We start from the raw sequence: 12,644 nt of genomic DNA, 5'->3' as shown, positions 1-12,644 counted from the left end.
TGATTTGCTGCCCATGGAAACGTCAGTCATTGTGGAATTGCTGTCGCCCCAACCCCAATCTTGAGGCAACTGTGGAACAAATAGAATAAGCGAAGGAAAAAGACTGGCGAAGAAGGCAGAGGAAGACCAAGATAAAGCGAGAGTGGACTGTGTTCGCAACAGTGGTGACAAGAAAGCAAATATTACTCAGTAAAGGTTTCAAGATTGGTGCTTGTGGAACTTTAAAAGGAAAATTACGATTAATGTTATACCATCTAAAAATAAGCAGGTTACTGCTATACCAGGCAGGGACATTAAAACTCTTAGATAAAGATAGGTGTCATCAACATAAGACATAATTTTTAGAATTAGAAGCACTTTAAATGAACATATTGAAGGTCCTTTTAGTCCAACCAGATCTCAATATGAATTAAGTTATATTTGGCTCTGTCATGGGGTCAAATCCCTTTCATGCGTCTATGCAGGGATCCCCTCCTGCCTTGTTGGTGGGTTGTAAAGGGGCTTGGGAAGGAAGGAGAGATGGCTGCAGCCCAGATCTGCTCCAAAAGCAACATCTGGAAACTGAAATAATAGAGTGGATATTTTGTGATATCACTGGTCTAGTCCGACCGTCTTCAACCCAAGATTGACTTTTAAATAATGTTCAAAATGAATGAGACTAATTATGCTGATAAGTGGAAAGACACACAAACAACCTGCACCGATGTTTCCCACCATCGCCGGAAACATGTCCATGTGTTTACGTGGGGGGGTGAGCACGATTGCAGCTGAACACAGTTCTCCGAAGCACATTAGCACAGAGCAAACAGTGTACCAGGTTCCACAGAAGGAAACACAGCTGGGCAGAAACAGGTATGGAAAACCGGGCTGATAGAAAACAGAGACCTCTCAAGTGAACAACAAGGCGGGGGTGATGGGTGGGAACGGGTTCTGAAAGTACGGCCGGGGACCACCTCAGAAAAGCGGAAAGCTCCAAATATTCAAAGGTTTAAAAAAGGCACATATGTGTGTCTCCCGACCCCAAAAAGGCATCACGTGCTATTTTTTGAGGACATGTGGACTCTGGAAAGGGCAGTGTTGAAACCCTGCTTTACACCAGAGATGCTTCCATAATAACTTATGTGGATTACTGGTTAAACTTTAAACCAGATGCTATGAATGCACGTGAAAATAAAATTACATGTCTTCCTTTCAATATATTATAAGGTATTTTCTGCCATAACCATATGAAACCAAAGTGCAACTACACATTTCTTGTTTACACACATATGGTAGCAATTAGGCTCATGCCAATCGGACTAGCTCCTTGTGGCTAGACATTGTGGTAGTCACACCAGCTTCACTTAAGTCGTGTTGCCAAGAATGGTTAGTGTCACTGCGTCTTCGTCGAACTGTTGCTGAAGCTGCCGGCTAAAGCCGCGTGACGGTCAAATTAGTCTAATATCATTGTCTGAGTAACACTTTCCAAAGATGCTGAGAGCCGTTGATATTTTCCTCGCTGTCCCTTCAGCTGTCTAAAGGTTGTGGTTCACCGAGGTGGGTGGGGCCAGAGAGTTCGATTTCTTTGTGACAGGGAATGAGTCAAGTCAAGTAATACAGGCTGGCATGTTCATCCGAGGGTGCAGTGGCTGAAAGTGTCCGAAAAATTTCTCCAAACCCCGCAGATGTTTGTAGTGCCCCTCTACAAACTGAAACACCATGGATACATATCTGCTTCATCCAAAAACTTTTGGGTTTAATGGTAAAATCCATCAGACGACAGTTTCCAAAGGCGGCACGATGGATGCATTTAAGATTAACAAGACGTTTGACAACTAGAGACTTAGAAAATGTTTTACACTTATTTCCATTCCACGAGGAGCTTTATGTTTTATTATGACACAGTACAGGCCGGTTTCTGAGGAAAGACGGTAGGGCTGCTCATGAACTGCACCGCTCCGTCATTCGAACTCGCTGCAGTTAAAGAATATTCCATGATTTAGTTTGTGTCTTTCAGCCTCACAGGCCATCTTTTGGATCTGTTACATATGTTTACACATTTTGCTCTTCAAGATAAAATCCTGATTTCCAGTGTGTGGGGTAACACTGCTGCTTTTAATGGATGAATCCATCCCAGAACAGATTTGACCATTCCTAACTATTGAATTTGGATTAAGTAGCAACTGGGAATTCATTCTTTAAAATTTTAGAAAAAAAGAATTGAAATCCTCCCATTTGTTAGATTAAAAAGGTGCACATGTTTAAACAGTTGAAAAAAGAAGAATGAAATCAAAAATGACGATTGGAGATTAATTTTCTTTTGCTGCGGTTTGTGCTTGCTGGACTCAGTTGTCCTCAGGGTGTTTCTTCCTCCTGGAAGCATCACTATTAGGTTTCCATCCCTTAATTTAGTTCAAATCAACATCCCCACCCGGAACAAATGGTCTTACCTCGGATGACTCTGAAAACAGAACACACAGGATGAATTCGGGTCTCAAACTGTGTTTCCTCTGACCTCTGAAAGCTCCCCAAAAAGCCTCTCCTCGCTGAGAAATTCAACAGATCAAAGGTGCATGAAAGCTTCAGATGTTTTCCTTTGCTCTGTCTTTCCTATACAATCAACCAATCGACCAAGTTTAGCTGAAAGTCGGCAAAACGTGCAAAATAATAACATTCTGGGCACAAGAGCACAGGAAGGCTGTCGGCTGACACAGCCACGGTCCCCCAAAATATTTACTATCATTAGTGATGTTTCTAGAGGGAACTTTAAAGGGAATTTGATATCAGTGGTTCATATCTTATGAATTAGATTAACATTTATGTTTGATCGGTAGATTATTTTCACTGAACAGATGGAACAGTAGAAGGATGAGTTGAAAAATATTTCTCTGAATCTTGCATAATCTCATATCAGAGCCAAAGCAGGTGGGAACAAATGCTCATTTGGCCTATAGAGAGGTGACATTAACAGACTAACAAACCCAACAAAGATCTATTCTCACAGCCGAGAAGTGACTGAGCACATGTGACGGGGCTGCAGGAGGTGACGATTCACTTCCAGGCAACGACAGGACAGGACAGGAACTAGACTGTTGAAGTAGGAAGCTGAATAATGTTCTGGGTAAAGGGGCAGAAGGGCAGGCAACTACATGGGAAAGGGAACAGGAACACTTGAAGAACGTGGCTAATTGCCAAGAGCAGTTTGGCAGAGCTCGGCTGACACAGCGCTTCATTCCTGCAGAGGGATTTCAACCAGACGTGCTCTCCCTGTGGCTCGTGTGCACGTGAGAGTGTCTGCAGATCCAACTAGACACCATTATGAGACGTCTGCATTATAAACTCCATAACACCCAAAGAAAAACAGACAAAACAAGCCATGTAAGACACACAACACACCCCGACACTGTGCTCGTGGTCATGTAGTATGTTTGCCTATTGCTAACAGGAAGTCACTATAAAGTGATGTGGCTGATTTGTCTGTGAGGTAATGTAAGCTAAAATTAGCTCAGAAGGAAAAGCAATGTTGTCATTAAACTGCCTAATGGCTAATTACATTCTAATTACATCCTAAGGAAAGGAGGGTGTCAAATTAATGCTCTTTCCTAGCTAGTTCCCTGACAACTGATGCCAATAATTTGGGATTAAGCTCCTCCCACATCTGAGGGTCTTAAAAAGGAAAGACGTATTGGCTTAAAACCACCCACTCATCATCGACCCTAAGGTTTCACTTCAGTTCCACAAGTATATTACTTATTTAGAGCACGTAATAATGAGTCTTCAGGGTGGCAGTTTGGTTTAGTGGTTAATGTGACCAGCCCATCATGTAAAGGACAAGAGTTCAATTGCAGTAACAGCTGTACATTCTGGCAGAAAATCTCCAGGAAAAGTCTGACAAAAACGACTCCAGTCGGTCATTCAACAAACTATAGCTCCTGTCAGTCCGCTGAAAATACAGAACATGTGTAAGTGTTTCACTCATTGAGAATTCATGGTCCCACAAACAATTGGAATCCAAAGGGGAGGGATTCAAATGAATTTTTTAATCAAAATTAATAGCCCGTAATTGTGAACTGGTTGTTCTATCAAGAAGACTCATGACAGGAGGTTGATGTGTTTTATTTAAGCTGTGGAACAAATCTGGCGTTATCAGGCCGGATCAACCAGAGAAATCTCTATTGTTGATTAGTACTAGAAGCTGAAGTGCTTTAGTGAAGCCAAAACTCCCTCCTGAAGCGTTTGCAAATGACTTTATGTTGGCCAATTGGTCCATCTTGGGTGTTTTGTATTCAAACATCCCATTCAAGGCAAATAAGTAGCTCATCACATCTTGATTGAATTGGTTCACACAGACGACGTCCAAAATAAAATGAACGATTCTGCATTATAGCGTAAATTTAGACAGCCCTAACTTTTGAAACACAATCTCTGTGATTATGTTCTGACTCCATGGAGAGCCCAAATGTAACCATGATCCCAGCTTGAATTTGAGAGATGCTCCTGACAAGATGTGTATGTGATCTGTATGAGTTTATTGTGTGCTCTCCTCAAAATTACCCTTAAACTATGTTTTCACAACTGCAGTTGAAGACTTATGACTTAGATTTTTGCTGCAAACTGTCACTAATTTCTAAAATTACAAATACTTGAACTCATTTATTGACTAAAAAGACTCTGCAAGTCACTGGATCAGTGTCTTCTTGCTTTTAGCCAACAGAGTAACCACTCCACTACAGTCTGACCTCAGCTCATAATGACTTACAGGAATGATGATTAAAAATTTATTCATTGCTTTCAGTTGGTAATTAGTTTATTAGCACATCAATGACCTACTTTGGTGATTCTGCATTTACGTCACACTGAAATGACACCACATATACTGTAGAAAATCCTTTCATTATAGATCTGGAGGACTATATCTTCCACCATGTTAACTCTGGTGCTTGTGGCCAAAAAGACACAAAAAAAGTTAAAAGATGTGAAATTCCAGACTAGATTAAAGGGCTTGGAGCAACGCAATAGATGCACCCCAGAAAATGTGGTTAAAAATGGTTTTTAAAAAAAGCCATATTGATATTTACCTGATATCACCACACCTGCAAAACTCAGGAATCCCACCTGCAAGTAGGAAAGAATAGAAGGAATAGAAAAGAACACTTCCTGGTTCATGGAGGATAAAGCTTTTCGGATAACCCAAGTGTCACAGTTAATTTTGCTTTTTAAAATAAAAAGAAATCATGATTTTATCCCAAAGATTGGCTGCCAGTAAAAAGAAGCTGATAATCCTGTTCATAAATGGTCTGAAGGATGTAGGGATGGCAAATGTGAGGTGGCCGTGCACAGCCGTTAATCTTCCTTATTTTGTCTCCGTTGTACAATCAAAAACAATCATGGTCAGGCTTGTCTTTGAGGATTGCTGGAAAGAACACACAGCCAGTGGAAAAGTCACTCTGCATAGCAACAGGCATTTTCAAATCAAGCCTATTTATGAAATAGCAGCCAGTTGAATATAAAAAGGCAAATAAACACTATGAACCACTACTAAGAACAGGAGTAAACCTACCACATTACAGTTACAGCTGTCATACAGCGCAGGAGTCCCTGGCAGCGCAGTGTGTTGTAGCTAGTTAGCGCAGGGTGGAAACTTGTTCCTCATCCTCACTACGGTAGCCAGTTTCACAGCCTTTCCATGGGAACTCCGTGCTTGTGCACCCCAGCTGTCGGAATGGAGCCAATAGATGCTGGATTTGAAAGTGGGTTAGGGCGAGCCTTCATTAAGCTGGTGATCCTAGCATGGCGGTAAACCTCTGTGTGCTTCACTCCTTCCTACTGTAAAACCTGGTTTAGGCATCAGGCGGAGGCAGTGACACACCCCTGCCCCTCCCTGGCTAAATGGTTCATCTCCAACGTGATACTCATCTCCAACGAGATGCTTTTAATCCAATGCCGATGATATCCTACTTCCATCTGATCGTTTCCTTTCAAAATAAAACAAAAATCACATGATCTTTTCATCTGGACGTATGAAATTATACATGAACAGCTTCTTCAGAATGTAGCTGACTCATATAGATGCCCATATTATCATTTATTTCTGTTTAAATCCATCTGGTGCGTTCAGATAGTGCTGTAATCCGATGGCAGATGCTGAAAGATGATTGTGTTACTATACTGTACGTGCATGTAAACACGTCAGCTCAACTGGAATCAAACTTTCAAAGGTCGTGTTATCACACCGAGATACTGCGAGTGAAGCTCAGACTCCTGGAATGAGATGAGATGTTCTGCACATGTACTGGAGCTACGTGCCAAGCTCTCACCGGGAAGTGGGATGACAAAAACGTAAAGGGAGGAACTTTAACTGAAGAAACCAAGTGATCGGGGCAAAAACTGGAGGTTGTTTTCAAACATAACTTGGCTAATCTGTTAGCTCACTATTGACCACTGGGGCCTGTGATGAGGCCTGGTGTTAACAAGCTGAAAGTGTGCAAATCTGCACCTGTCATGGTGGAGGCAGCAGGATTTTAACAATAACTCAATTACACTCGTGTGCACGTGTACTAGGACAAAGACAATTGTCCATTTAAACAACTTATGTATCCAAACCCATCAATCCTTCAGTATTATACCAGCTATTTTCAGGTCCCTGCAGTCCAAAAAGATGCAATTATCTGGTCCGTGATGTAATATGATTATGAGACTTTGAGGAGGTGTCCATAGAGGACTGCAGACCTCTACCCGAAACTGCCTTTGACCTATTTGACCTTGAAAGAACTATAGACCCAAAAAGAGCTTTTGCTTCATTTATTCAGACCATTGACGGTATTTAACGGGAGTTTAAAACAGTGCTCGACGCTGCTTGATGGCCCCCAGAGCTGGTTTGTAATTTGGCGAGTCAGCCCTCGCCCACAGTACTTGGGTTACTGTCTCCTACCCCCCTGCCCCTTTAGGCTCAGCTGTGGAGGCATAATTGGTGAAAAGAGATCTTTATTGAATTAGCCCCTCACATTAACCGCCGTCATGCTACAAAGGTTGGGTGCATCCGTATGGACGCAGGGTAAACAAGACTAAACTTTTCGTCCACAAAACTGTGCACAATTAAATCCGAGCAAGCGTAGCTTTGAATGCAAATCTGTTGCATTCATCGAGGCGAACGCTCCTCTGATTTGCAAACACTCCATACACACAAGTACGAACATATACTGCAGCCTAAAGATGAGAGGTCTGTATTTTATTTGCTGTCAACTTGTTCATTGTAGACATATGTGGCCCTTGCGCAGGTCCACCTAACTTGACGTCAGAAAATGCCCACTAGAAAAGAGGCACATGGGACTCAGAAGGGAAGATTATGTTGAAATTGCCCACCAACACATCCACTTGGTTTATAACATTTGGATTTCACGTGCTACCTCTTGGAAGCTTCCTCCAGCTTGATGTCACTCAGATGCAGAGGAAGAACTTATTGGCATGTCTGATATGAATGTCAATAAGATAAATGGAGACATGGGATGAGGAAAATGGAACAAAGCATAAGCAAAAGTGACAACAACCCAGAGTTCTTTCCTTGATGATAAAGAGGAGAACTGATGTTGACGACATGCAGCCAGGAGCATTTACACTGCTGGAGATAGTGAAAGCGAAACCATTCAGCCCCAGCTTGTATAGTTATCCCCTCTTCAACATGTGATTCGAGCTCTTCAGATGCAGCCAAAGGACTTGAACAAAGGATTGAATGTGGACTTTAGGTGAAGCTAAGGGTATGCGAAGGACCAAAGTGGAAACCTCATTGGAATAAAAGGCCACAGAAGACAAGCTTCTGCTACATGTCAAGGACCTCGGAGCACTCTGTGTGAAAACCATTAAAATTCCCCACACAATAAAACTGTTATTTATAGGACTGTGGCAGCCTTGTAGACTCACAAAGAGGAGAGAATCCAAGTCACTCAGTCATCTCATAGACTCTGATTGCTATGGATACTCGTAACACACGTCCTCTCTGGTCTGCACGGCTTCCTGATGCTAAGCAGTTCAGGTTCTTTTCAATTAGACAGGTCAGAAATTTTTCGGGGGGGGGGGCAGGAAATGTGAGAAGAGGGGAACAAAGGGACAAAAGGAAAGAGGTACTTTCAGTGACCCAACTGATGTCATCGGGAATAGCGTGCAATACTATTAAAGTGTCCAAAAAAGACACGTTGCTGACACAGCACTCGCCGCATTGAGAAGGAATGTGCCTCCAACACCGGCATTTCCACACACAATCAATGTCGTCATAAATAACACATTTATGATTAAATTCTTTTTATATAGTGTTTTAATTCTCGTTCCTGTTTTTTGAGGCGATAAGGTCAGCCCCAAACACCAGCGCAAAGTATTAAAAAAGAAGCCAAAATCTGCCATTAAACAGAATTAAAGTTACAGAGAACATACTGAAAATGTCAATAAAATGTGTTTTTAGTTGCCAGAATCACTCCCTGATGAAATGTTATCACATACCAGGGATACAATGAAACTGTCTCCACTGCTCAGGAGGACAGTCCTGCTGCTGGCCTGGCTGGACTTCAGAGCAAAACTCAACCGTCAAATATTTGAATTCTTGTATGCGACCACTCAGGACGCAGTTCAAGCCATCTAAATATTTATACTCTGCTTTTTTTTAATACAGTTGATTTCTTTATCAGGTAGCTGTAGATTCCAGCGCAGGTTCTCCATCTGTGGGCTGACTGTAGCGGAAAACCAATCTGTTCCCGTTGGTGTTTTTTTTTTATTTTTAATGAAGCACATTTGTGTTTCTTCCATTGTGAAACACCTGTTTTCAAAAGCGTCAGAGAATCTACGGTGGCTGCCAGGGAACAAAATGGATGTTTTCCATCACTGCATCCACGAGTTTGTGCGGTTTTTTTTCCAATCTTGAGGGTTGTTCTTGCAGCAGTGTTTAGAAATTAGAGTTTGAAATGCAGCTTTGAAGCTTCAAAAGTGAGAGTCGACACATATAAGTACCAAAGTTTGTTTTTCTGTTGTGGGCTACTGTAAAAATGGCACCAGACCATGACATTGACATCTATATTTAATCAAGGAAAGTGTTTTTTAATCTTAAATTGTCAATGCACAAGGTCCCAAAACAAATGTGTAATTAATCACCACATTTTAATGTGACTGCTTCATTTCTCCACCCTTTACTTGATTGTACAAACTCTTATCAGGATATAGCATGTAAACCCAAATGGATGCTGCTGAATCCAAACCCAGATCATCCGTATGTCAGGTTAAAATTCTACACCCAGGCCTTAAATCTTCCAGGCTGTAATTCTTTAGCCCTGCAGAGGACCGCATCACGCCTCACATCAGGAGTTTGCTGTGTCTGAGCAGTTTTCCTCTCATCCTGATGGACCCAGTTCATCAACCAGGTCGTAAAACCTGGTTCTCCTCGCATTTAATCCTTTCACTCCATCAGTAGAGTTAAGGAAAATGATCACAGCTTTTTCTCGCAGGTTACATGAGGTCTTTGGGTTGCTTTGAGTGTGTCTGGTTGCTTTTTCCCCCCTTGTTCCTGTACAAAAGTGAGAAATTGTTCAAGAATTGAGACTCGCCGTGGCTGAACGGAAGGAGCAGAAGACCAATAAATCGAAGTGAATGGAATACGAGGCCACGGTGCCATTCATATGTGAACAAAGAAAAGAAAAAATTCAGTCACAAGCCAAGTTTTGGAGATAATGATACAGCTAATACATCTCACACAAAACAGATGATTATGAAGCTGAAATCCACCTTTTTATGAGTGGGTGGGAAGTAATGAGAGGCATCTGGAAGTTTAAGGATTAAGCAGCTCTTATTGATCCTTTTTAAATGTGGTCCTGCTGAGAGAATGGTGGAACAGAAGTGGCTGACATAAATGTTCATCCGGGTCTCTGAACAATGCAGAGCAAAACGGGAGAATCCAGCTGGATCCTTCACTGAGAGCAGCAGCGCATCTCCTCAGAATGGGTTTGATGCAGTCAACCCATGGCTCTGAGGTGTGTTCGCTTCTCGCCACAGCAAATACTGCCACTCTGTGTTCCAAAATAAATGGTGCTGCTTAAAAAAAGCAACTGAAAAAAGAAGGGGAAAAATCTGCTTCGGAATCATTCCACACTGTAAAAAATGCTGCGGCTGTCATTACAGTCATAGACACCCTCGCAATTTAACTCATTTTTATTTCTTTTTTATTAAAGGAACATTTATAGTGGTACAATACGTCCCAGTAGATGACAAACAACCGTTGCTTTAGTTCTAATAGAACATGAAAGTCAAGCTGGGCTGGAAGGTGACACTGGTGTCCAACAGCTGATGACTCGGCTGATTCTCTTATGTCAAACATCAAAATGGCTGACGTTTTACGTTTAAACGCACCTTCTGTTTGTGTTGGTTCTGGACTCATTGCCATTCCTCATTGATGCTGCTTGTCTGTGCTGATGTTATTCCGTGGCAGCAGGGGAGGGCTGCTTCCACCCCAATAAAGGCTTTTCATGGAAGGCTGTGGAGTGACAGAGAGCTATTTAAGGGTTGACTGTAAAATGCAGCACTTACATAATCATCAATGTTTACAGGGAAATGTATTAAATATTTCTATAGTGTCTGTCCTGTATATTTTTGCATTTGTGGGAATGGACCTTAACTCTTCACACTTGACATATAAGTTAGTGTGTCAGGTGATGCTCTGCTGTATGCCTTCGTTTATCATCGGTTTAACATCTTTAAGAGATGATCCCATGACTATAGATCATGATACAATATGCCATAGAGTAGCTAGATTGGATTTAATTTACATGAAACATAGAAGGGGGTGTGTGTTTACTGTATAAACCATTTCATTTATTGACATGATTGAATGTCTTTGGTTTTTATGGAGATGATCTTAGCTTAATAAATGACGATCGCGGTGAAATTTAACTTTAACTGCGCATTTGGATCAGCAGTATGCATCCCGTCCAGACCATAACATCCTCATTATAATAAAAAAGAGGCTCTGAGGTGAATGTGAAGTATCTCTGTCATAATTTGTAAATTAAAACAACTATAGAGCTATTAGACTTGAAGATGTGATCCTGGCAGCCCGACGCTCTGCGTAAAATCAAGGAAACCGCGTCGTGCGTAACTTGAACTTGCCATTCAGGTCGTGGGTGTTAGCGTGACAGATGGGATTAGATGCTCATTAAACGTGTTTAATAACTGACAAACTGACAATCGGTGATACTTGATCACAGAGGGCATCACCGTTCGGAAATAGAGTTTGTCTCCATCCAACGGTAGGCTACATTTTGGATCCCTGCTGTTAGTAAAAATAGGTGTCGCTCTCTGCCAGCAAACGCACAGACCGACTTGTTGAGATGTCTCGCAGGGCAGACCGCTGGCTGGTTTGAGGTCACGTCTCTGCCAAAGTCGCTCTTCGGCTCTTAAAGTGCGTCTTTGAAACTCGCCTTTGATTTCAGTCGCTGCGTCTCAGCCAGAGGGTTAAAAGTTTGAAAAACGAAGTGCACATTTTGCTGCTCATTGCCTATCTAATTTCCTCAAAAGCCCCGACGACCGCTTTTATCATTTAATTAATCCCTGGCGTAACGTGCGCTGAGGCAGGTAGAGAAAACAGGGAGTTGGCGCGGAAGCATGGAGCATTACGCAGGTTGGCATGACATCACCAGGGGCTGGCTATAAAGCGCAGAGGACTAATGCGCAGAGTTAGAGGGGCACTTGAGGAGCTTTGGAGTAGAGGACGGACTGAAGCTTCTTATGTTTGATAGTTGATTGGCTGCTCCGGTTCATCGTTGAGGAATCCTGAAAGAGTTCCAGAGGTGTCAAGATGAACTTGTCGTATTTAGTAGCGTGTGGACTTATGATCACTCTGCTTTCAGTAAGGATGGGAGCAAAACCTTTATCTCAAGCGCAGCAGAAGGTAAGAAGAACACGTGAATCTCTATTCGTGAGACGGGTGCGGTGTTTATTGATGCACTTTTACAGAAGATGAACCTAGTCATGGACAGCTCAGTGGCGCAGCAATGAGTTGTTTCTCTTTTTATACGTAATGTAAAACATTTTAGGAAAAACATTTCCTTTATTGGAAAGAAAACGTGCTCTAACGGTGTCATGATTGCTGTTTTTGTCGGTGTTTTTGTTGTTTTTTGCAAGAAAAATTGAGCATCTACAGTCAGAAATCCCACAATATAAATCACCATTAACATGATAAAATGCATTTTAACCCAACAGGCCGAAATAAAAAGTGGATGAATTAATTTACAAGCGCCAAAAATAAACCAAGACAAATTGACTGCGCCTGTGCGTAAAGTCACAATTACGCACAGACTGTAGTCTGGACTAATTGGCTGAACACCGCTAGATTTCAGGCACTTTAAACAAAGAGTTTTAGGTGTACACTCAGACTGACAGGAGTCCGTGTTCAGAGCAGTGCTGAGCTTCAGGCACCTGCCAGAACCCCCAAGAGTTGGGACTGTGTTTTTAATAGCACAATCTCACAGACATTCTCTGCAAACGACTTTGATTAGGCGGGGCTACCATCCATCACAACGCAATGCAATTATACAATTTTTCCTCCTGGTCAATGCACAATGTGCACGAAAACGTTGTTGCAAGTTGAGCTGTCGACTTGAGATCGAGTGTTACGCGAGCTTAAGTTCGAAGGC

The 12,644-nt window shown here is 42.1% G+C and overlaps 1 protein-coding gene across 1 annotated transcript in view; it reads left to right on the top strand.

Annotated features, from left to right (window-relative positions):
* Positions 1–11,705: 11,705 nt before the first annotated feature.
* Positions 11,706–12,644, top strand: part of nppc (natriuretic peptide C) — a 2,626-nt gene continuing 1,687 nt past the window's right edge. Inside the window, 1 exon segment of the mRNA NM_001032570.1 lies at positions 11,706–11,899. Coding sequence (NP_001027742.1) covers positions 11,807–11,899 — 93 coding nt within the window. The 5' untranslated portion in view covers positions 11,706–11,806.

Source organism: Takifugu rubripes, chromosome 20 (assembly GCF_901000725.2).
Source record: "Takifugu rubripes chromosome 20, fTakRub1.2, whole genome shotgun sequence".
In the NCBI taxonomy this organism is placed as follows: Eukaryota; Metazoa; Chordata; class Actinopteri; order Tetraodontiformes; family Tetraodontidae; genus Takifugu; species Takifugu rubripes.
The sequence above is the reverse complement of the archived record's forward strand: the minus strand, read 5'-3'. Positions and strand labels throughout refer to the sequence as shown.